Consider the following 26,411-nt stretch of genomic DNA (forward strand, 5'->3'; position numbering starts at 1 on the left):
TCGATTCTACGTTCGCATAAGATTTGCCGGATATGGGACCACATCTCGGAGTGCTACCGAGGGTATTTTGAGCTCGTTGGAAACGAGCTCGAATGCACGGTGAAGAGAATACGGATAGATAAAGAACGGGCAGAGATAAGGGTCTCTTATTGATCGACTATTGATGAGGGTCTTGCACTCTTCCTCTTTTTTGCATGTAGAAATTCTTGCTACTTAAATAGAAATAGAATAGAGTCAAACTCTAATAGATTGCATATCTAACGTAATACAATATGTACATTGTATAATATGTATATTACATGTATGAAGTAACACGTTGCGTATATGTGTATATGTATGTATACATATACAATGAAGACGTTAATTTCCGTTAATGAGTATACGCGCGGAAGATCGAATTTCGCATTACGTTGAAAAAGAAGGCAACCGTTCTCCCCCTCGACGGGATGATTATTCGAATTCCACGTAAATTGCGGATTAAGCCGGCGTCCAAATTCTCGTCGGACGTTTGGCTGATGTCTGCGAGCTATATTTGCGCGGCTGTGTAGAATCGGGCTTAATGAATTCCTGAATGGAAGGAATGCATGGCGTGCAGGCACGGTCATAGCGAGGAAGTACGAGATTCGCGCCTGTAGTACATAGGGTGTGCTAACAATCACGAGCACCCCCTTAGTCATAGACTGCTTGACGAATGCGTGGTCGTGCTTTTCTTAGCGGGAACTCGGCTGGAGACCAGCGCGGGTTATGACATCGTAATTTTCGACATTAAACATCTCGACCATTAAAGTGGAAATTAAAGCACCATTAGCCCAAGGTCGACTTGGAATTAACCGAAGGGGAAAACTATTGTTATGTCTTATATTTGTAGTTTTAAATAATCATTATTTTCAACTTGTAATATATACATTGTATAAAATAATGTACTGCATATAATTCGTAATAGTTTTCTTAAATATCATACAGTATAGGAAATGACAAAAAATAACGGATATCACTCATATTTCCCATGCATCATATATTAAAGTATTAAAATGTTTTGTTCTTTCTTATTGACAGATAAAAGACGTATTTATTCCCGTAAATGCCAAATCAAAGAATATTTAAAATAAGGACTAAAATGTCAAAATTATTTTAGCATGAAATTATAATTTAAATAATTTTTTGATATTAGATGTCCTAATATATTCATTAAAATAAGAATGTACTGCTAAATTAAAATAAGAATATTTTGCTGTTAATTAATATTTTTTATTTGTAAGGTCGTTTAATTTTATACACAGCTATAGATTGTGTCTATGAAACAACCAATGTTAAACATATTGATTTCTGCTAGAAAATCAATGTCAATCATATTGAATTTCGGCTAGAGCAACTTTAGCGCCATTAATATACGATAAGATTTTGCTTTATTGATCACCGAACCCGCCCCTTTTGTTTACCAGCTCCCCATAAATTTCATTTTTCTCTTTCTTTTCCTTTAGCAACTTTCTCAACTACGGAAAGGCCAACCCTTGTGTTACAACGTGAGTGTGCAGAAAGTTCCAGGATAAGTACTTAGCATAAGAATCGTCTTCCGGAAACTCGTTTGGTCTAAAGCTTTTTCCCTAAAAAATAATCACAAGGCATACACTCTCCTTTCTTATTGCCGTCATCCTACATTTCCAGAATCCACGGCTTTCACAAAAGCCAATAACTCGTTTTTAATAATTGTGTATTACAACCTTTTTTCCTTCTCCGCTGAAATTTTGTTCCATGCTTTTATATTCTGTCATCAACAACGAATTTTTAATAAATTCAGTACGTTCGTTATTAAATTAGAATAAAAATTGAATCTTGCAAAGATATTGAGATAGAAGATGATATTTTTAAACAACAGCTTCTTTTAAAAGAAATTTTTTTTATATGACCTGCGCATTATAAGTAAACTGTATAAATATAGATTTTATATTTTTATGAATATTATAATAATAACGTCTAAAAATATTAGCGTAACCGTACAATGATCAACCGTAAACATTATTTTGTCTACAGAAAATCTCTGCAATCAATATGGATGTGTCATTAGTAAGAATAAATTTTTGCATAGGTATATCTAACCAGACCTGATGATTAAAGATAATTTGATCTATTAAATGATGAGAGAGGGAAAGAGAGAAAGAGAACAATTCGCGATAAAACGCGTCATTACATGCGCGACATTTACTTTTTTTATGTTGGTCGGCGCGCTGTGTCAGGATTTCTTCGTAGTGTTCGTCCGCATCAAGGAAACCATTAAAACTGTAGAGCGTTGTGCGGAATTTATAAAAGTGAAAAGGCTGTTTCAGCAAAACTGTTAAAGCTGACTTAACGTACCGCCTTCTCGTATAGGACTCGGTAGAAACCATTGCGCATAAAACTACCATATATACGCAGGTCGGTCATGTCGTTTGGTTTGACGGTGATTCAACGACACCCTGTATAACGGGTATGGGACGACGGTAAATCGTTCGCGACCCCATAACCCGCGAGGATGAGCCCGGCGACACGAAAAAGATTCTCTGACCCTTCGACTTCGCTCGCAAAGTCGATATCTGTGATCGTCGTAAGGAGAATACGCCCTCACGGAAATACGTATCATCACGCATACATCTCTACTTAAAGACATCAGTGAGAAGAAATGACGTAGACGCATTTAGAACTTATATAATTTTTTCATTTTATTAAACGCCTATGCTAAAAGAACGTCTTTTGTTTTTAATAGTTAGCTGACTATGTGATTTAAAGTTTGATATAAAGCTATCTTTAGCTATTGTTAGTTTTATGAGTAATATGAAATAAAAATGTTCTTATAAATCTATATAGAGAATAGAAATAAATAGAATACTAATGCTTGAAAACGCAATGTAGAATTTATTTATTTAGAATTTAATAGTTGTTATTTTCCTTTTTAATCTTATTTTTTTCTTTTTTTCTTTCTTTCTCTGCATAAAATAATTTATATTATATATAAACTGTACGTATAGTATACATATATATTAATGCAATATTAACAAAATAAAAGAAAAAAGAATTTAATACTAGAGTCTCAAGATTTTTAAAGCCAAATCATTATACATTCTATGCTCCATTATACTTTTGGTATGCAATTTTTGATTATATCATTCTTTTTCTGTCTAATGCTATTTTTAATAAGCGTGCTTAAGTACGTTTGCCGTGATAATAATTTAATTGCAAAAATACGCACGTGCGCATACGTGCGTAATATTATCAAGATTTGGATAATGAGAAATTCGTTTTCGTAATTAATCGGTCAGTTATCTGATAATGTATTGGATTAGTATGTTGCGTAAATAATTAGAAATTTATTTACATAATTGCATAATTACAAATAGTAGAAATAATAGACATAAACGTATATATGTAGTTGCAACGTGTATAATTATCGTGTAATTATTATAAGTAGATTAAAAAGACTTCCATTAGTAGGTATAATGTAAATCGTTCTCCTGATATATATGTGTGTAATTTCAAAAGAGATATGGCAGAGATAGCAAGAGAAAATGAGAGAAAGGGTGTGTGTGCATGCATATGTGTGCATGTGCGTGAATGTGTATTTTAATATACAATTTGAATAAATAATAATACTTTTGCATAATATTTCGCATAATCCGCGCATAATAATACTTCCATAGACTTTTTCAAAATTTTCTAAATTTAGTGCTACAAATTTAACAAACTGTTTATCGTGAATAAATACACTGTATCAAAATCTTCTAAATTATATAAATCTGTAGTAATACTTGTAACGCAATTGTAATAAATAATTATTACTTTTCTCATAATTTTATATTGTGTGTGTGTGTGTGTGTGTGTGTGTGTGTGTGTGTGTGTGTGTGTGTGTGTGTGTGTGTGTGTGTGTCAATGGTGTCAATAGAATTAGAATTAATTCTATTCAATTAAATTGGAATTAATAATAAGACTGAATTAGAGATTATAATTAGTAATAAAACATCAGTAATTGCAAGAAATTTCTTGTAATAGAATACAGTATTTCATATAATCTTCGCAGATCAGTTATCTCTTACAAAACGAGTTTATTTAATTTTTTATTCCTTATTGCATTTAATCTCGCTAAAACCTTCTTGTTTTCTAAAATATCTCGAAGGTTTTTAGATATATTTTTAAGAGTTTGTGTGTGTGTGTTTGAATTGTTTGGTTTTCAATAAAATTACACACATATTATTTTTAGAGATTTTTATATACTCGAGGTATGTTTCTTTCTTTCTATATTTTGCAAAAGACTATTTTTCAGTTCTCTTGTAAAAACAATTGATTCTTTTTGTATAAGAGCCAGTCGGCATTGTGTATATTGCGCAACGAGTGGAAGTATCTCTGAGCGAGCTCGACATTAGAAGCGGTAGCAGCAAGACCTTTTTCCACGATGGTTAAGAGAACCGGTCGTTAAAGTCGATAAAAATTCCGATTGATTGAGGGCACGTTGAGGTCTCTTTCTTCCTTTCTCTCTTCACTCCCTTCACATCTAATTTCCCTGCCGTCGTCTGACGCCATCCGTCATTAAATTCTCTTCCGACCGACGGACGGCGCCACGGCGCGCAAGGTATACCTACCCAGACCAGCATCTGCCAAAATGTTTAATCGATCATATTCAATTAAATTACAACGCGGTTCAAAGTATCAGCGTGGCGGTTTTTCACGACGCGATCGCTTTTTACATCACGCTCACCAGGTAAGATATTTTTTTGCACAACAATTTTTATTCGGAAATATCAACTTTGTATTAATAAACAATGGTGCAAAAAATCAATTCGCAATAGTATCATTTTGTAATTACTTATTTAAGTGATTTCAACTGTAAAATGTCAATATAACATCTAAAGTTTCGCAGTTGCAAGAATTAAAACAATAATAATATTGCGATTTCCGAATTTTCCGTGATGTTAACTCGCGAATGTACTGCACGAAGACATGCAGGGATAATTAATAGAAAACACGTCATCTCCGAATGTTACGCGTAAAGGTCGAGTCGCATCACGCGTAATATTAATGTCCTGGTAGATACCGCTATTTTGCGGTTGACGTGGCACTCCACGCGGTAACGTCGTAATAATATGAATTAACTTTACACGCAGTGTAACGCGAATTACATCCGCGGTATCGCGGGCGCGTGCGAGTGCGCGCACATGAGTTTGATTTACTTTTGTCTAGCTGGAGAATAATTTAATTAGAATTTCGAGTGACGGCCCCGGACGCCGCGCACGAAATACGTCGCGCCCGTCGCTTCGCTAATCTCGCTTAATTAGATGCGCGGCAGGCGGCGGGATTGCCTTCGGGCAATTCCGACTTGCGTAAAACTTCGTCGGCGCTTCGTCGAGCTGACTCGATTATTCGTTTGTCGTCGCGTGCGACCGGCCGTTGCGAGTAAACTTTATTTTCAAGAGCACCTCGGCGAGATATCCGCTGTAGCACGCCAGATGCAATCCGACCGGTGCGCGGTGACGAGAGGCAAATAAAAAAAGGTGAATTTCCGCCGCAAAAATACGCGTACGCGAGGATCGAAAAACTATTCCTTGGCAGTCTATTCAACGCGTCGTTTGACTTAATTTCATTTGCTGGCGGTGTGATTTTTGTTTTTATTAGCTACACCTGACTGGTCACTGTATTATGTATTCAAGTTAGATCCACGTTGTTATTATGTACGATGAATGTATGAAAAACTATTCGCCCATTTAGACCTTTTTGAAATCATTAAGAGAGAGGAGATATTGATAGTTTTTTTATTCATATAGGTAGACAAATTTTTCAAAAAAGGCGTTTTTTATGCAACCCAAATCGATAATATTGGATGAAACACTATTTTTTACTTTTCGAGCACTACTTTGCGTGCTTTCATTATGGTATTACAATAGGCATTGCAATTTGCATTCGATAACCGCGTAATGGAAATTATAACGATCGCTCGATATCGAACCGTCGCAATAGTCAATGGACTCGGCAGCGACGGACGTTCCATTTCATTAGCAGTTCGTTAATTATTAATGAATTATAATGCTCCGCTGGCGGTGTGCAAGCACGTACGCGTGCATCCGGCAATACGCGACGACTCGGGGCTCGTTAATCGCGTCACATCGCGCGCGTCACCGGTACAGTACAAAAGCCACGGCATGCTTACTGCAACTACAAATTTGCAATGCAAACGTAAAAATTGCAAACGACGCGTCGTTACGAGGCATCGCCGCCGCTTGTTTGCGCTTATCTCGGATAGTACCGATGCAACAATAAATGACCAATGTTTTTTTCCCCTCTTCTTTTATGATCAAACAAGTCAACGTAAATATATTTTTGACAGGATTTTATGGTTATTATAATTTTTAAAAATTTTTAATTAAATTCTTGATGAAATTAATAAAAACACAATTTAAATTAGAGAAATCCGGAGAAACAAGGCTTTATTTTCAAAAACGCCAAAGAGAATTTTATAATAAATAATGTATTTTAAAAACCAGATGTTCTTAAATGCGTTATGTTTTATTGATACTAGTAGAGTAATGCGATTATTCTTGAAAGAATATGTAATGCACTCTTGAAAAATGCTCGGATCTTTTTCAACTTTAATCGTAAGTCGGATTGAACGGTAAATCCGATCGTGGTTTTAACGGCGAGCGCGCCCATTGAAATGACAGGCGAGATTTGCACATGTTGTTCTCAGCCGATAGTAACGTCCGGGCTGACAATAGTCACTACCGGTTCTGACGCGTCGAACGAATATTTCTCCGTGTATTGTTTAAACGATTGTTAAACATTTGTACCGTCTAAAACGCGATGCTTGTAATGTCACGCGAGCACACACTACAGCATTTTATTAGATACTATTTGTGAAATAAACGGAATTATTTTATTGTTAAAATTTATTACGAAATTATTTTGTTATAAACATTATTTTGTCCTCGTAAGAATGTATGGCTTTGTCAGGACAGATTCATCGACTGCATACAAATTTTATTGTCAGTTCAATTATTCACAATCGAAAGTCGAGATATAATCGTATTAATGCACATCCCAGGAAATGGTCTGGCTCTATCGTCGTCTCATCTACTCAACTGGCCGCGAATGAAACCCCGCTGGGCGTAGAAACGCATCGAAATTAACGGCTCCTGGCTACGCCTAGCCGACAAACGTATTGGATTTCAATTATCTTACGCGCGATAGGCGCGCTTAGAGAGTACGCATGGGAAAATGTGGTGAATAATGTATGTTGCGGGAACGACAGAAAGAAAGTGACAGACCGAAGATGGACGCGCGAACGGCCGACGAGAGATATACGTTTTCCCCCGGTTTTATTACGGCTATTTTTTTTCGCGCTCCGCGTCCGATATCAACATTACCATAACTTTACATTCGTAATTGGTTGGCATCGAGCCAGCGTGACATAGCCGCTCCCTTTTCCTTCCTCTCTCTCTCTCTCTCTCTCTCTCTCTCTCTCTCTCTCTCTCTTCCTTTTTCAGCTTTTCAGTCTTTCTTCGGCCTTCATTCTTTTCCTCGGTTTGTTCTCTTTGTTTTTTCTCTTTTCTTTCTCTTTACCACTTTCTCCTCGCTCTCTTTCTCTCTGTTTTTCCTCCTGTACTATCTCACAACTCCCTATCATCCTCTTTTTTCTTCCTTTACAGGTACTGATTCAGAGGCCCGCGACCCTGCGCCCCGTTGGCTCGTTTTTGGTCTTTGTTCGTGACCCCCGCTATTGTTCCCCGAACAATTGTCGCGTCCGGCTTAGTGTCCAATGACGATCGGCGACCGCTAAGATACGTGAGACGGATGCTTAAGTGGCGCCCGGCACGTTCGTTGGCCCCGTTCGAGCGTACGTGAATCGCGAAGGGCAGAAAAGAGCAGCATCCCCATGAACAGAGATGATCCTTAAAAGACCCCTCACGTCTGCGAGAAGAATAACGATCTCCTTCGTGTGCTATGCGAGACAGGAAGTGCTCCGACGAAGTACCCACTCGAGGGAGCGATACGTACTTCGTAAACACCCCCAGCACGGATGTCTTTATCGACAGGGAAGTTAATAACTGCGGTTACTTATATGTGAATACATAGGAACGGATATGCTCATTATTTGACTTTTAATTATCGGTATTACAAAGGTTTTGAAAACGACACGTTCATTCTGCAGAGAAGAAACAGCAGAGAAAAAACGAAAATGTTAAAGTTATAGTACCGTTTAATAAAACTATTCTTAATAAACTGTTTCCTTTAATAATTCTGCTAAAATTGTCACTAAATCACAGTATAAAATGTGGAAGCGATACCTTGGGATTCCATATCACCAGTGGAGTCCATAATATCTTCTTCTTTACTAGAAAATATGATAGTCGGAAATTCCCATTTCCGATCGCGCGCGCAAATGGCTTTACGATAGGTCTCTCTGGACCGTCTTAGTATGTAAGTACCACCCGCCTGGGAAGATTCGCCGCGTAACCTTACGAATTTCCGTACCCTAATTATATATTGCAGAGTGGCCGTGATATGTTTATATGTGTGCAAGTTGACCCAGATTTAGGTAATGCATGATACTTCTTTTATTAATTTGGAATCAGTTTTTCTTAATGTAAAGTGACCAATGGTTCTGAATCATGACGATTGCATAACGAATTGGTTGATAGATAAACGAGAAAACAAAAATTTCAATCTAATTCTCTATTTTATTTTGATTAGATTCATGTTTTAACAAGTATTCCAGAATATTGGTCAGAAATATTATCCGATTATCGTTTATATTCATAACTAGAAATGTAGAAGCTTGCGACTAATAATAATATCTTTCGCGATTAAATTAGAGAGTTATATTGCTAAGAGAAAGCTTAGTTCAAATTATCCAAGTAATTTGTGATGAAAAATGGTTTGTTGAGTATGAGATACTTCCATATATATTACAATATTACATATTGATATGAATATTATATACGCTAAATATATGCGACATCATGCGACTAAATAAATAAACATTTTGCCGGTTATTATGAATTATCATCACGATTGTACTATAATTCAATGTTTATGTTACCTAATATTATCTAAACAATACCGAGAGAGGGAGAGGGAGAGGGGGAGAGAGAGAGAGAGAGAGAGAGAGAGAGAGAGAGAGAGAGAGAGAGAGAGAGAGAGAGAGAGAGAGAGAGAGAGAGAAAGATATATGTGTATGCACACGCAACTCATAAATTTAAAGTTACAAAAATACGTTAAGTAATGGCTGGTTATCGAATGTACCGCATTAATATCACGCAAATGTTACGAATATAATGCACAAATATTTGCGGTAACCGGAAACTCGTGCAATTTATGCTGCGGGTAAAGGAACACTGTTAAATATGAAATGTAAAAGACTGCGTAAAATTTTCAGAGACGTAATTAGCCACTGTTTACACACTCCTTACTACTTACACTTTTATGAGAGAGAGAGAGAGAGAGGGAGAGGGAGAGAGAGAGAGAGAGAGAGAGAGAGAGAGAGAGAGAGAGAGAGAGAGAGAGAGAGAGAGAGAGAGAGAGAGAGAGAGAGAGAGAGAGAGAGAGAGAGAGAGAGAGAGAGAGAGAGAGAGAGAGAGAGAGAAAGAGAGAGAGAAAGAGAAGAAAAGAGAGTTTGACATTAATCTACCGTAGGCTGACTTAAATGGATCGCTGCGCTGTACATCGAGCGCAAGCAAACACGAAATTCAAATATAGATTCCGCAAACGTAACGGTAACTTCCGCCCGACGGCGGATGTTAATTTATTGATTTCTCCTCTTTTACTCAAAATCGAGGACAGAGAAGGGAAAGGAGGAAGACAGGAGTTTATAAAAAACGCAGTACTAAGCCTCCTTAACTATCACTAATATGAAAGACTAGATACCATAATTTTGCACCATTTAAACAGCTTCACCGCCTTTACGTTTCATAAAGAATATTTTTTTGCATTTCTTTAAGTAATATAATAAAATAATAGATTTTATAAGTTTAATACTCTCTAAATCTGAATCAGTGATTCAGATTTAGTGAGAACATATTATTTTTGTGGACGAGTAGAAATATGTACATCATACATGCAGAAATAAATGAAAATAATATATTTTATAGACTGTTTTTACGATATATTTATAGTAAGTATTAGCGCGTAAGTTATCTCCTTTTTTAATTACTAAGCCTTTCATATAAACTTCTTTTTATTTCTACTTTTAAAATTATGTAAAACAGTTTGTCTATACTTACAATACCGAGTAAAATATTTAAAAAAAGAAAAAAAAAATAACTTACCGGCCGATGCGCAACAGCGGAGTTGTAAGTTGAACCCTGCGTTGATCTGTAACATAGAAATATATTTTGACATTAATGCAGTGTCGAAGAATCAATACTTGAAGTAAATAATTATATCGCGCCCGTTAAATTTTTCTAACATTATTTTAAGATATGTGATTTTAAAATACCAGTACAAGAAACAATCGCGACTGCATATTTCCGTATTAACTCGTTCGCATTAATCCGTGAAAAATCTTGAAATTAATATTACGACCGTGCGAATAAGAGAGAGACGCGACGTACCTAATATCTCTTTTCTCACGTGTGCCGAAGATCGAATACCGAAATAGCGGAATTGCGCCGGCGTTAAAGCTCGAACGGTAATGTATGAATAATGAGTATCGCGCGTCTAATGGGCGAATCGAGTCGCGCTTGAGAAAGTGACGGAATCCGGACTGGCGGGACAGTAAACTAATGAACGAATAATAATTACTCACCCCACGGTTGCTCCGCTGTCGCCCGATGCCTCCCAGGCCTCCTCCTCCTCTCCTCGATTCTCCTCCATCGGCGCACTCAGCACTCACGACGCGCGACGCGGCGACGCGTGATATTCACTCGCGAAAATCGACGATCTCGTCGCTTATGATCGCGCGACACTTTGCACGGCACTCCCGGTATAAATCTCGCGACGCGGCGCGCGGCGCGTACTTTGTTACACGGCAACGAAAAAATTACGGCGGAGAAGCTACGAACGATCCTACCTGTACGATAATACGATCCGTTTGACGCCCGTGACCTCGCCCGTGACGCTCGACGTTCCGCAGGTAGACGTTAACATGGCGGAGAGAATTTGGTAAATCGCGCGGCCAACTTCACTCGCCTCTCGCCCGGAGCAACTGTCTGAACCGTCGCGCCGGTCGCGCGTCGCGAGGACGCCACACTTGCTGCTCGTGAAACGGTTTCGGATAACTGCAATTATAAATCATCGATTTATGAACACTGTGTCTATTCGCCACGATCACTACATATCAAAACACGATTAATTACGCGATTAAACGTACGACGTTAACAGAGATTGTGATCTCTAATTAAACACGGCGCGGCGTTACTCGATCTGGGGTCGTATTTCTGGTATTTCATTTATCATGCGACAAAATTTGTCAAGCACGTTGATCGGTTGTAAGATAGAAAAGTTCTCGAGCCTCTAGAAATCCTCCATCTCGTAGCGAATCAGTACGCTTGACGACACATGAAATATCAGCCTTAATAGACGAATCGCCGAGTCCGGCGCGGGCGGCTGAGAGATTACGGAAAACTGTGATCTATCGAATAATTATATCTATAGTAAACGTTACGTATGCGCGCATATGCGTGAAACGGAACGGACCCTTATGCTGGGGCTACACTATGCGCGTTTTCGCGAATCGGATTCGCGAATCGTGCATTTGTATGCCATTCGTGCTAAGCACACATGGTATACAAATGCACGATTCGCGAATCCGATTCGCGAAAACGCGCATAGTGTAGCCCCAGCCTTAGAGTCCGCTCGTTCTTTCATCCGCGCTCCGAAAACGATGGCAATTTCATTCTGCCATTGACGCTTCTGATTGGCTGTCGCGACAACGTTGCGGCTAGAGTTTTTCGTTTTCATTGTAGAACAGGCTTTAAGCCCCGCGCGACACACTACGAGCCGCGAGACGCGGGTCAAGTTGACGGTTGAGAAGCGAAACCGATTATCCGAAAGAATGTGATCGAAAGTAAGTCGGTAAGTCGGTATTATCGAATGCGATATACTTCGGTATCCGTATAAATTCCGCGAGGCACATGCCGCACATGTATTAACTTAATTAACTAATTATTCGATAGATCACAGTTTTCCGTAATCTCTCAGCCGCCCGCGCCGGACTCGGCGATTCGTGTATTAAGGCTGATATTTCATGTGTCGTCAAGCGTACTGTAGTGCAATTCTGTAACTCGTTATGCCGTCGTTATGAGCTATAACGACAATTGCGCAGCTTTTTTACCATATAAAATATCTGCGCAACGATAGTCGATACCTCATAACGAGTTACAGAATCGCACTACTGATTCGCTACGAGATGGAGGATTTCTAGAGGCTCGAGAACTTTTCTATATTACAACTTACAACCGATCAACGTGCTTGACAAATTTTGTCGCATGATAAATGAAATACCAGCGTATCGGCGCGGCATTCCGAGAACAGTGACGTTCGGACAAAGCTGGACAAAGCCGTGGCTTCACTGGCTTCTCGACTTCTCGATCTCGATGTCTCGATGTCTCGCGCGCAAGTAGGGGTAGAGTGGGGATAGATGACTACGCACGACGCTCGCCGAGCGCGCGTTCGGTGAGCCGAGTCATCTACCCCCACTTTATCCCTACTACTTGTTTGTGCGCCGACTTCCGAGAAGCCGTTAGCCGCGGCGCCCGGGGCGCCCCGCGCCGCCCGCGTCGCCCGCCCGCGTCCACATTCCACATTTCTGATTACGGAAAACTGTGATATACATGTGTCTCGCGGAATTTCTACGGATACCGTATTCGATAATACTGACTTTCGATCACATTCTTTCGGATGATTGGTCTCAACCGCCAACTTGACTCGCCTCTCACGCCTCGCGTCGTCGCGGCGTCGTGTCGTCGTGTCGCGCGGCTTCGGAGTAAAGTTTTGCCGTCCGCGTCGTTTTCGGAACACGGATGAAAGATAATCTAAATCGAATAACGCCACGCCTGTTTAATTAGCGCGATCCGAGGCGCGATCACAGTCTCTGCGTCGTACGTTTAACTTTCGTACTTGATAGTGTGGTGATGAGTATGTGGTGATTGTAGGAGATAGACAGTGTTCATAAATCGACGATTTAATTGCGTCGCGACGCGCGACGGTTGCTTCTGGCGAGTGGCGAGTGACGAGTGAAGTTGGCCGCGTGATTTACGAAATTCTCTCCGCCATTTTAACGTCTACCTGCGGGGGCTGCGGGACGTCGAGCGTAACGGGCGTCAAGCGGATCGTATTATCGTATAGGTAGCATCGTTCGTAGCTTCTCCGCCGTAATTCTTTCGTTGCCGTGTAACCAAGTACGCGTCGCGTCGCGAGATTAATACCGGGAGTGTCGTGCAAAGTGTCGCGCGATCGTAAGCGACGATATCGTCGATTTTCGCGAGTGAATGTCGCCGCGTCGTGAGTGAGCGCGCCGATGGAGATGTGAGATTTACGAAATTCTCTCCATGATAGCGTCTAACCTGCTGGGGCTTGCGGGACGTCGAGCGTCACGGGCGTCAAGCGGATCGTATTATCGTATAGGTAGGATCGTTCGTAGCTTCTCCGCCGTAATTCTTCCGTTGCCGTGTAACCAAGTACGCGCCGCGTCGCGAGATTAATACCGGGAGTGCCGTGCGATAAGTGTCGAAAGTGTCGCGCGATCATAAGCGACGATATCGTCGATTTTCGCGAGTGAATGAGTCGCGTCGCGTCGTGAGGGAGTGCGCCGACGGAGATGCGACAACGGAGGAGGCTCGAGGAGAGGAGAAGGAGGCCTGGGAGGCATCGGGCGACAGCGGGGCAACCGTGGGGTGAGTAATTATTATTTATATATTATTTTGCTGTCCTGTCAGTCCTGTAGCGGATTCCATCATTTTTTCAAGCGCGACTTGATTCGCCCATTACGTGTGATAATACACATTATTCGTACAATACCGTTCGAGGTTTAACACCAGCGTAATTCCGCAATTTCGGTATTTGATCTCCGGCATACGCGAGAAGAGATTATACGTCGCGAACGTCGCGTCTCTCTCTCTCTCTTTCTCTCTCGCTTATTGGTCTCTTTCCCTTGCATTTTAAAATCAGATATCTGTTAGAATAATGTTTTAAATTTAACGGGCACGATATAATTATTTACTTCAAGTATTGATTGGACCCTGCTTTAATGTAAATATATTTTTATGTTACAGATCAACGCAGGGTTACAACTTACAACTCCGCTGTTGCGCATCGGCCGGTAAGTAAGTTATTTTTTTATTATTTCAGCTCACTTTCTGCTCACTGGGCTTCGGTTTTGGGCACTCTAAATTGTATGCTTTTTCCAATATAAATAAAAGTATTACATGTAATATTTAAACTTTCTGCAATTATTGTTGCATAGTTTGTAGATTCCAAACGTTCCTTCTTAAAATTTTGGAGAATTGGTTCATCGAAAAAACTAAATGTGTTTTTCCACTCAGAGATAATATATTTTTGATGACGTACTGATAAAGTAAATGCAATATCTTTAAAATTTTTCAATTTATGAGATAAATCTTTAAAATAACCATTTTTACTTTCAAATCGCATAGTCCAATATGCTCTGGGAGGGCCCATTTCTTCTATTATCATAGGATAATGAGTGATAAGATGATCTTTTGGTGTTAAAGAAATATGATATTCTTTAATTACAATTTCGTGATGTTCTTTTATCACTTCTTGTAAATCATTTAACATATCAGGCATAATTCTGGGTGATAAGACAATTTTTAATATTTTTATGAGTAACAAAATTATTTTTTATTTAGTAAAATTCTCACAAAGTTTTGGAATTATATCTTGTAAAATTAAAGGCAAAAATGTTATTAAACAAAGAGTTTGTGCTGCACGTTGTCCAATTGAATTTGAATTTTTATTAAGGTGTATAATGCTTGGAAGATTTTGTTTATTGCATAAGCCATAATCAAACGCTTGTACTTTATCATTGAAATTATTTAAGGTCATAAGTCCAGATTCTTTACAAAAATCTAAAAATAATTTTAAATCTCTTTGGCAAATGCCCTCCAAAAAATCATGCATTACATCAATATTGAGGTTTTTGGAAACTTTAAAATGAGTTAAATTTAACAGAGCTTTTTTATATTTTATTTCAAAAAAATTAATTGTATCGCTGTTTGCATACTTCTGTTGATCTGCTAAATAAACAAAACTTTCTGTTGTTCGTAATAAACTTAAATCTGCAATACATGCTTTTTGGGCTTCTTCTTTATTCATTGTACAGATTTTATAATAGTAATGAGAATTAAAAGATTTATTCATGCCCAACAACATAGCTCCAGCTAAATTATCGCAAGATGTAGATATTAATGTACCTTTTAAATATATGTTTAAAGAATCAATGAATATTCCTTGCGTCTCTAAAATTTTAATATCATTAACAATTACCTCTAATACAGGATTTATTCCAAATTCTTTAATATTAGTATTATAACATAACGCTACCAAAAAAATATTTTTTAATTTTGAATTAACATAAATAGGAAAGTTATTAATTGTGAAGTAAAACGCTCCGATTTTATGAATGCCAGCTTTGCTTCCTAAAGGATTACACACCTCAAATTCATCGAAATAAAGCTGAATCTGAATTGCATTTTTATGTACTTGAAAAAAACTATTAGTTTTATAAACTTTACCGTCAATGAAATGAGTGTAAGCATTATTATTTTCAGTAATATCATTAGTAAAATATTGTTGAACAACTTTATTATTTAATACAAATTGAAGAGTTTTTAATATAGATACATATGTAAAAGTACGTGTTACCGAAACTTGTTTATAGGACTGTGTTTTACTATCGTATTTTTTTTTATTCCAACACCATGAGCTTTTCTAATAGGCTGCACAAAATTTGATGGCAAATTTTTATTTCGTTTATACGCGGTTATGTGATTTTCAAATGTATATCTCAAGTCGTGGGCAAGATTTTGACGTTCATCCAAATTCGAAATTGATAACATATCATCAATGAGCGGAAAAAGTAAGTTTGATGTTGTTTCTAAAATACTTGTTATAACAAGATCAGGCAAACCTAAAGAATATAAATGTATTACGTAATTCGAAATGGTTTCTTCTATTAGTTGCCTTCTCTCTGTATTTGACTCTGTTAATTGTTAATTTTTCTCAGTATATGACTCATTTGATGCTACATCCAAATCATAAATCGAATTACTATCCGTTGTAATATCAAATTCTTCAAAATTTTCAGCACTTTCACAATCGTTACTTGTGGAAGGTGCATTTTCTTTTTGAAGAATACACTTTTTCAAGTGTTTTGTAAAGCCACAATATGTTCTAAAAACAGCAGGACAATCTGTATCTATGCAACACTTTAAAAGTAAACGATATCTTTAACACAGATAAAGCATAATATGCAGTCGGGAATTTCCAATTTATAATTTTATAATTATTAATAAATAACAGAAAGATATTACTTCAAGAGTGACAAATAAGTGACAAGCAGATTTGAAACATAATATTTCACAGCCCGTGTAATAATTCATTCTGTTATCTCTTTATCTGACTTTATCGAGCTCTCTGATATTAAGATCTACTATTAATTTCTGGATTACACGTTGGCGTGTTAAATAATATGTGCTATATGTCATAACGCGCAAAGTGTTAAGCTCTTTACACACGAGTTGTCCCCTGATCGACGTTGTCGTTGTCGTAAGTTCCATTATTTTCAGTCGCGAACGCAGGGCGCCCTTGAATGGGCGTCATGATAACGCGTCTCTCGTGAACACATATGTACGTGCGTGTACGCGCCTGTGTACAACGTGTATGCCTAGGATCGTGTAAACGACGGCGACAAACGTTGCATGCGGCATTGACAAATTGTTCTGTTTGGTGTCATTGAACACGCGGGCCCGCGTCGCGAGTGCGGGCGGTCTTCACTCGCGTCGAAATGACGGAGTCGCGTGGAAAACGGCTTGATTGGGGATGGAGGGCGGGGGGGATGGGGGAGAAGAGGAAAGGGGTAGATTGCCGGGGCCGACTATGGAACTGTTGGAACCGTATAATCTCGCTCGCCGGCTTTCACGCGGTTTACTCGCCCGTGGCGTATGAGAGAACGTAGGCACGCGAGAAAATTGCAAACGGACTAAGATGGATTGGGTCCGAAACGACTTTATCGGGTGTATTCCATTGCGCGCGAAACGAGCAAAACGATCTGCCGCTTTCAGCTGGTAGATTTCGAGCAATTAGTACGCACTTAGTCCATCGTAAATCAGTTACACCTTTATGACCAAAATAAGTCAATATACGTTTTCGATGTCGCTTAATTAAACTAATTTAATAGTGTCCTTCTGTTTTATCTCACGCTACATCTTTTAATATGTCAGGAGTTCTTCTATTTTTGTAAGTATTAGACAAACTGGTTTACATGATTTTAACGCTTCAAAGCTACCAACGGTCAAATATCGAGTAATGTCGACATGGTTTTCGAAACAGTATCGTACATGTAAACCATACTTAAAATTATTGACCTATTATTCCCAATTAGATAAACAGTGGGTCTCAATAACAAAGCTACAGAATTGAAATTTTTTGCACTTTACGTGGGTCCAATAGTATTGAAAGATATTTTAAATAAACAGATGTATCAACATTTCTTATTATTTCATGTTGCATCGCTTTTATGAAGGTTATGAAATACACACAATTTAATTCATGTGGCCGATGATGTTTCCAACATGGGGTGTAGTTTAAGTGAGATGACCGCGTTTCCATTCGAAAATATGTTAGGCAAAATTAAAAGACAGTTACGATCACTTCATCATACAATAGCTCAACTGTATCGTCGTCTGCATATGTGTTTCCGAATCCTGCTTTTGGTATATCCACTAGTAGACCCATTTCTTCTTTGAAAGATTTTTGAATGCTTGGTTTTTTTCGGATACAGCCTTTTTATCCTCGTCATTTCTGGCCTGCCATTTTTGTATAGGTAATTTATATGATAAATGCAGCAGAAACTCAAAAAATCTGATTCGCATATGAAGGATCGACAATCCGAATTTGAATCTTTCGGGATTTTCTTCTTTCTTCTTCGCTAAATTGTTAAAATTTTTCGAAGTTTCTCCACATATGTAACACCTCATCGTAGAATTAGTGGCAGCATTACAAATCTTTGCATTGTTGGAAGCAAAATATGTTTAATATATAGAGAAACTGCATCGGGTTGAGAAACTTCAGTTTTTATTAAGTTTCGTGTTTGGTTTTCTATATATTCAACTTCTTCCTTTATAATATCTTTCGTCTCGTGAACGAATCGTATTCTAATCGGTCTGCAATATCTAGGAGATGACGGTAAAGGATTTTGCCAAATGATTTTTTTATGCTCATCAGTATTACTTATTAGACGGATTGGAACTAGTGAACTTTGAAAAATAAAGGCATCGTTATTCGTATCATTTTGAAATTTTTGTTTGTATTCGGTTTGTTGATAACCATCACAACCCCACTTAGTAATTAGTTCTAAATTTCTTCTTTCTTCTTCAGTAATATTTTTTAGCACTTCTTCTAAATATGTGCACAACCTTGAAACAGTATGGTCAAGCAAATCCTGCAATTTGATTTCGGAAACTCGTTTCCGTGATACTAATCGATTCCTCTTTTGGATAACACTTTTTTAAATAAAGAATAACAAGAATAGATATTCTTATTAGCTCCTTGAATAATTTCATATTGCTTTCGTGAAAGATCCGCATCGACAAAAATACTCAGAGCTTGTGATGGTGAAAGCTTTTTGACGGTTTTAGTCTCTGCATTTGTGACAGATGCACGAAATTTTTTCGCTCTTGTGGGACTGACAGTTATATCTTTGATAATCTGCTCTCTAAATTTCTTGGAGTCGAATCTCACTCTTTTCGAGTGAGATTTCACTCTTTGAAATAATGAAAATAGCGCCAGTGTACGTGGAGTCAAATTTCACCTTTCGGAAGAGTGGTTTTACTCGGTCTGTACTTGGAGTGATTCTTCAACTCTGAAAAGAGTGAACATATTTTACTCTAGTGGAGCGAGGATTTCAATATTTTTTAGAGTGAGAGAATATTTTACTAAATAATTTGACGCTCCCGAGCTACTTTATAGTATCTTTATTAAAAGCGCGTGAAAAGTATAGTATTAATAGTCCACAAGTATTAGATACGATACTTTTCACGTCTTCTATTATAAAGATACCACAAAGTAGCTCGGAAGCATTTAGCTGTAAATTATTAAAAGTGATGACACGTTATTATATATTTAATACGGAATGGGGAATTAATAAATAATTAATGTAAGTTTTTAAAGCATGTATTTTGTAATTTTTCAAAACTTATAAATTTTATATAATTTTTGCAGTGGAAATTTTTTATAAATAACTGAATATAAAAATGTAAAGAACAAAAATTAAAATCTTACTTTTCCAGTCTTTTCACACTTAAAATAAAAAAATACGCTACCCAACTGCAAATACGCTATCCAACTTCTGCGCTGTCCGGTTTAATAATTAATTTTAATTGTTGTCTTCAATTTCATCATCCTGCATCTCGATCTCATTGTCACTATTAATATAATTATAAAACTTAGTACATTTTGTCAGTAACGGGAACATAAAAAGATATTTAGTTCAGTAATTACATACCTTTCATCATTTTCTTTTAGCGTTACATTCTGTAACGTTGTTTCTAGTGCAATGCTGCATCCTTTTGGTTTATGAAGTTTCATTACGCAGGCTGTTATAAAGTCGTAAAAGTTTACCAAATCTGAAGCAAATTCTACATCGAAACAGTAGTGCAATTTCAGTAGAATGTCGAATGCTATAATAGCATTATCTCCAATTTAGATCAAATGGCCATCGGTCATTATGTAATAAATTTTACTTCTTGCTTGTCCCCACTTGGAACAAACTAAAAATGGTTGAACATTTTTAGTTCCTCGATTCGCAGGTGCGAGATGTAACGAAAGATCATCGGATGCCTGAAAATATTGCATATAAAATAAATCAATTATAAATTATTAAAGTAATATTAAATTGGCATTAGTTTAGGCACATTGTAAAAGTATGATATAAATACTGACTTTTGATCAATACGTGCATATCTGATTAATGAGTCTTTTTAAAAGTTTTTAAGTAATACATCAATTTTAACATAAGAAAAAAGTAGTCTTCTATTACTAATATTTATTATTTTATAAGACTTTTTTACTATTTTCAAAAATAATTTTTATATAAATTTGAAAATAATAAGTAAAAAACACATTTTTCAAAATCAAATTAAAGTTATCGCTAATGCTTATAAATTGATGTTGTTTAATTTTTGATCCAAAAATTAAATTCATGAAAATTGGTGACTTTTTAATGCGCGCGTTATTCAAAAGTCAGGATGTCACTGAAATATTTCATTAATGAATAGTTTTAGAATTCTTCATATTTCACAAACTTATATTACAATCAATCAAAGATATTATCAATATTCAAAATGTTGAAAATGTCTTATCACAAAGTTATCTTAATAAGAATCACTCAAATTTTTGTTACTTACATGAATAAATTGGAGCAAATTTTGATTCGGTATGACTTTTTTAGAAAAGTCTGTTGAAACTACTTATCTTTTTTGGGAAGTTTTAGAACTTGCCTTTGTTTTGTCCTACAAAGAAACACACATTATTATGTACTATATAAAATCACCTTTTTGAAGTATACATATAAACTTACAGATATCTCTCTTTTTTTTGTGTAATTCGGACTAGGTAACAGTTCGGGCAGCAGAACTAAAGCTTTTAGATTATCTGTAAAATAAAAAAGTGAACAATAAATAAGAGAATAGCAGAATAGATGTAGAAAACAAATATTCATAGCCTAAGGAAAAATTGCGAAACATAATGAATGACTGCACCTACCATCTTCAAGGTCTTTGACCAATTGCAAGATATGAGGTTTTGCTTCTCAACAATACTGCAAAATCCGTGGTGCGTAAAACGCACTAAAAGTTCCCAAGAATATATCATTTTCTGGAAAGACTGCAGAAAATTCTCTCGATATCTGATAAATAAATATGATATTAAAAATTAACGGAGACAAATATGTATATCTAATATTAAAAAACTGTAAGTGCTCTGAAATACTCACAAGTTCTCCATTGAAATCTTTGAATCTAGGATATTTTTTCAGTATTGCTGCCACTGTCATCGGCTTATCTGAGTTTTTTATTTCATTGAGGCGATTAACCCTTGTTTCGTCTGTTAGTTTCAGTATGAGTTTCTTATTTGTGTCATTAGGCATCTTGAATGCTAGTTCAGAAACCTAAAAAGTTCATGATTAATAAATTAAAAATAATAAAAATATCAACTATACTGTATACAGTAAGAAATTAAATACATTTAATATTTTTTGATAAAATTTGCAAATTTTATATATATTTACCTTCAATTTGAAATTCTCCTCGTCTAGTAAACTTTCGTTTTCTACAGATTTTATTAACTTTTTTTTGTTTCCCAATTGCGCACTTGCTGCCCTTTTTTTATCCTTGGAAGACAATTTCAGTCGAAGAGTTTTGAGTCGAAATTCAATGAATCCGGTGTTTGTTTTTCGATCATAAAAGTGCTCCTGTCAGTAAATAAATCAGTAATTTCTTAATTTGTAATAATAGTTGAACCATAAATGATTTCAACAATGTTGTACCTACGTAACCACCATTTGTCAACATTGAACGCAGTTTAGGAAAAGCCAAAATAATATCATTAGCTAATTGTTCTTTAATTTGTGCTGTTGGATACCTACAATAATAACAGATCATATATTGAATCCAATTCAATATAAGAAATTGTGTGATTGCAGCGACTTTGTTCATTGTATTTATTAATTGCAATTTTTTTTCATTTAAAAACATGTCAGTGACCAAAGCTTAAAGTGAATTTCGATGTATTGCTTGTTAATGTTTTCGATAGAAATTATATATTTATTTCACTATCCCCACAATGCCTCTATTCTGTACATCTATAACGACACGTATCGTTATCGTTTATATTGTCGTTGCGCAGCTTTTTTACATGTAGTATACCTGTATACCTGCGCAACGATAACATAACGATAACGACACTGTCATCGTTATCAGTTTACAGAATCGTGGCTTAGAAATGCCTACGAAATACCTAACCATAATCTTCGTTCGTCCTTTCGATTTCTATAATATAATATTACATATGTATGTACAAGTATATGTATAAACCGACTTACCTCTGGGAAGTTCATTGCCATTTGTCTGTTCACGTGAGCAGTACAAAATTCACAATACGAAAACCGAATAACGGCGAAAGCTTCACTTCGTCGCAGCGTATGATGTGCTATTGTAACCTAACCTAACCTACAAGTGAATACGCGGGAAGCAGGAAGGCGATTCCACTTTAAGTTGGAGTGAAGTTTGGAGCGCTAACGACTTCACTTTAAAAATAAGAGTTAAACTCTTCACTTTTTATGTTAGAGTGAATGAATTAACTCTATTGGAGTAAATGTTGACTCCATATGGAGTGAACTGGTCAGTAACTCCATGATTAGAGTGAAAATTTCACTTCAAAAAATTTAGAGAGTGTGTTTCCGAATCCTGCTTTTGGTATATCCACTAGTAGACCCATTTCTTCTTTGAAAGATTTTTGAATGCTTCGTTTTTTCTCGGATACAGCCTTTTTATCCTCGTCATTTCTGGCCTGCCATTTTTGTATAGGTAATTTATATGATAAATGCAGCAGAAACTCAAAAAATCTGATTCGCATATGAAGGATCGACAATCCGAATTTGAATTTTTCGGGATTTTCTTCTTTCTTCTTCGCTAAATTGTTACACCGAAAAAATTGTACTCTTATTTTAAGAGTATCCCACTTATTTTAAGAGTATTTTACTCTAAAATAAGCGCTGAGAGGATTCCTCTTATCTTAAGAGGGAAATCCTCTAAAAAATACTCTATAGAATATACTCTAAAAAATATTCTTAATAATAAGAATATATATTCTAAAACGGTTTGTAGGTGTGTGAATGTGTGTGTGTGTGGTATTATTGAGGTATTGGGGTTATTTGAAAGAATTTGACACATATATAATTATAATTAATTACAATTAAGTGCTACAAAACAAATAATAAATCTTTAAATAAAAAAAGTAGTAATGATAAAAAATACTGATATAAAATAGTTACTACTCTTTTTTGGCTAACAATCCATTTAAAGAACTAATTATATTTGTGACTCGAGAAATATTACAATCTTCTTCCAGATATAGATCATAAAAATACCTTTGAAGAAACAACCAAACTGCTCGGCACTCCTCTTGGTACGCAGCATCTAACGCAAAAAAAGCTTTGAAACACGTGTCCAAAGCTGTTAATGGTGTGTGCAGTTGATACCGCACAGTATCCACTTGAATGTAACTTGCAATAATATTGCATAAAGATGGTCCAACAAATATTAATGTCGGCTGTAAGTTGAAGCCACGATTAGTTAGCCACTCTCTATGTGCCTTGATTCTTCGATTTAAGTCTCCCGGAATCTGTAAATATAAATATATTTTTAAATGCAATAAGTTTAAGTACTTATAGTAATTTGTAAAAAAAGTAAATATTCATATTTAAAAATAATTATTACAGGAACGTGAATGATAAAAGCTTTCCTAGCTTCTGCAACTGACGGCATGCCGCTTACCCCTCTTGTTTTTTTGCAGCACAGTGATGGTAATAAATTAAGTAATATAACATCATTTTTGTCTAAAAAAGAATAATTACAATAAAATAATGAAAGTTTAAAAATAATGACAAAAGATGAAAATGTTACAAATACAATATAAATACCTGATTCTGTTGTAGTCAAATCAGCGAGTAATTTTTTACCATATTCATCTGATTGAGCGACTTCGATATTAAGAAGATCAATCAATACATCTTTGATTGAATCCCATTTTGCTATTAAGCCATCTTCTCTTCCAGGATATAATTCCTTAAAATCCTGCTGAATCTGTGAATCAATTCACTCACCATGTCAAAATGTTCAACAAAATAAAAAATAGAAGACCATTAATTAAAAATAAAAAAATTCAATTTTCTCACCAGTAAATAACCATTAGGCAATGTAAGTACAGGCCAATTCTTGAGATAATTATTCACTAAAACTTCGGACTCTTGCGATTGCACAGAAGACGTTGTCCTTTGCGCCTGCGAAATCGGTCTACTTTCTTTAAGATACAGAAAACGTAATGGATGTGTTACTGACCAATTTCGCAAAAGTTCTGGCCAAGAATCTGCAGAATCATACTTCAAATGAGCAATTGCAGTTTTAACTGCAGAGTTGTTTGGATCACTGCTTCCTGTAAAATGGAAAAAAAAACCAATTAAGAATTTCCGTATATAAAATCTTATAAAAATAGAATAAAAAGTTATTTGTATAATTTCGTTTATTTCTTACATATTTCCTTTACCTGTAAGTTTTGCAGAACGAGTAATTCGATTTTCACTCGGGACAAAAGATTGAGATCGAGATGTTACCCAAGAACCAGCATTTCTTTTTTTGATCCGATATTTTATATTACGTACTTTATCAGGAAGTTTTCCTGTTATTACTTTATAACAATGTAAAATATGCTCTCTTCGATATGCTTTACACAATGCACGATCCAATACACGCGAATCAAATTTTCACTCGAAGCACACAACCGCACAGTAAAATGGATGTTTACACCAACAAAATGCTGATGAGTCCTTAGCCTAGCCCGCACGCAATCACACGCAATGGCGATAGATCATGTCTTCGTGTCACGTGTCACCAGGTAGATCGTCAATTTGTTACATAACCGCTGCGCCGGCTGCGCGCGACGGTAACGCGCAACAGTAACGCGCGCCCCGATGCCACTCGCGTCGGTAACGCACGCTCCGATTAAGAATATATTCTTAATGTAAGAGGATATTCTAAACAACCTTACGTTAAGAGGAAAATATTCTTATTTATTAAGATTATTTATTAAGAAGATTTATTAAGAATGATTCTTGAGAATATAATTTTTTCGGTGTACCATGCGAAATTTTTAACTATGAATACGTTTCTCCACATATGTAACACCTCATCGTAGAATTAGTGGCAGCATTACAAATCTTTGCATTGTTGGAAGCAAAATGTGTTTAATATATAGAGAAACTGCATCGGGTTGAGAAACTTCAGTTTTTATTAAGTTTCGTGTTTGGTTTTCTACATATTCAACTTCTTCCTTTATAATATCTTTCGTCTCGTGAACGAATCGTATTCTAATCGGTCTGCAAAATCTAGGAGATGACGGTAAAGGATTTTGCGAAATGATTTTTTTATGCCCATCAGTATTACTTATTAGACGGATTGGAACTAGTGAACTTTGAAAAATGAAGGCATCGTTATTCGTATCATTTTGAAATTTTTGTTTGTATTCGGTTTGTTGAGAACCATCACAACCCCACTTAGTAATTAGTTCTAAACTTCTTCTTTCTTTTTCAGTAATATTTTTTAGCACTTCTTCTAAATATGTGCACAACCTTGAAACAGTATGGTCAAGCAAATCCTGCAATTTGATTTCGGCACTCGTTTCCGTGATACTAATCGATTCCTCTTTTGGATAACACTTTTTTAAATAAAGAATAACAAGGATAGATATTCTTATTAGAGCTCTTTGAATAATTTCATATTGCTTTCGTGAAAGATCCGCATCGACAAAAATACTCAGAGCTTGTGATAGTGAAAGCTTTTTGACGGTTTTAGTCTCTGCATTTGTGACAGATGCACGAAATTTTTTCGCTCTTGTGGGACTGACAGTTATATCTTTGATAATCTGAGACACATCGTTATTGCCTGCTGCTCTTTGACTCATACAAACTGCGTACGTCAACTGTTCGACAGGTGCCTGCTTTCTTAGATCTTGAGTTTTACGACGTTTGCTTCGGTCACTTGATTCCTCAAAACCTTTCACTGGTCGACCCGCTTTAATTGTTTTCCATGTGCGCAATTGAATCGAATTATTGAGCCAACAATTCTCATTGTTCATCAAACAGCTTTCTTCCATATAGTTTGAAGCTACCCATTTTTTTTTAAAATCCGACTTGAAGTATCGCAGAGTACGACGAAATTCCGATTTTTTCTCTTCGGGACATTGAGTTTTTTTAATAAGTTCGTCTTCCAGAGCAATAAGTTTGTCACCTGTCAATCGTTCAGTACTTTTCTTAATTATTTGATAAAGCTCTCTTCTGGTAAACTGTAAAAAAACAAATATATATAATATTTTGATACAAAAAAACAGTAATATTTAAACGCATTTTTAAATACATTCGGGGATAGATGTAGAAGTTTTTTTGT

The 26,411-nt window shown here is 36.3% G+C and overlaps 1 protein-coding gene and 3 long non-coding RNA genes across 6 annotated transcripts in view; 2 read left to right on the forward strand and 2 right to left on the reverse strand.

Annotated features, from left to right (window-relative positions):
- Nucleotides 1-11,387, reverse strand: part of LOC139774379 (uncharacterized) — a 64,707-nt gene extending 53,320 nt beyond the window's left edge. The window contains exons 1-2 of one of the 3 annotated variants that reach the window (XR_011718563.1): nucleotides 10,763-10,798; nucleotides 10,284-10,329 (exon numbers count right to left, since the gene is read on the reverse strand). Coding sequence is in view for 1 of the 3 variants with exons in the window: in XM_071709611.1 (XP_071565712.1) it covers nucleotides 10,284-10,329; nucleotides 10,763-10,830 (114 nt within the window). In the remaining 2 variants the exon portion in view is untranslated. Of the gene's footprint in view, nucleotides 1-10,283; nucleotides 10,330-10,568; nucleotides 10,628-10,762 lie in introns of those variants that run through there. The other 2 variants (XR_011718562.1, XM_071709611.1) reach the window with 2 other exon arrangements.
- LOC139774380 (uncharacterized) lies at nucleotides 5,362-8,254 on the forward strand. Its single transcript, XR_011718564.1, has 2 exons — nucleotides 5,362-5,516; nucleotides 7,665-8,254. It is a non-coding gene; the product is annotated as an uncharacterized lncRNA (long non-coding RNA).
- Nucleotides 11,388-12,848: 1,461 nt separating the features above from the next.
- LOC139774397 (uncharacterized) overlaps nucleotides 12,849-26,411 on the forward strand; it is a 195,452-nt gene continuing 181,889 nt past the window's right edge. Inside the window, exons 1-2 of the long non-coding RNA XR_011718567.1 lie at nucleotides 12,849-13,850; nucleotides 14,229-14,275. This is a non-coding gene — a long non-coding RNA (uncharacterized lncRNA). The remainder of the gene's footprint in view (nucleotides 13,851-14,228; nucleotides 14,276-26,411) is intronic.
- LOC139774400 (uncharacterized) lies at nucleotides 19,353-21,658 on the reverse strand. The gene is made up of 7 exons (XR_011718569.1): nucleotides 21,482-21,658; nucleotides 21,188-21,361; nucleotides 20,959-21,100; nucleotides 20,774-20,847; nucleotides 20,601-20,705; nucleotides 19,700-20,034; nucleotides 19,353-19,619 (listed from the first exon to the last, which is right to left on the reverse strand). It is a non-coding gene; the product is annotated as an uncharacterized lncRNA (long non-coding RNA).

This window comes from Temnothorax nylanderi, unplaced genomic scaffold (genome assembly GCF_030848795.1).
Source record: "Temnothorax nylanderi isolate EJ_2023f unplaced genomic scaffold, tnyl_v1.0 TNYL_tig0080_pilon, whole genome shotgun sequence".
Taxonomy (NCBI): domain Eukaryota; kingdom Metazoa; phylum Arthropoda; class Insecta; order Hymenoptera; family Formicidae; genus Temnothorax; species Temnothorax nylanderi.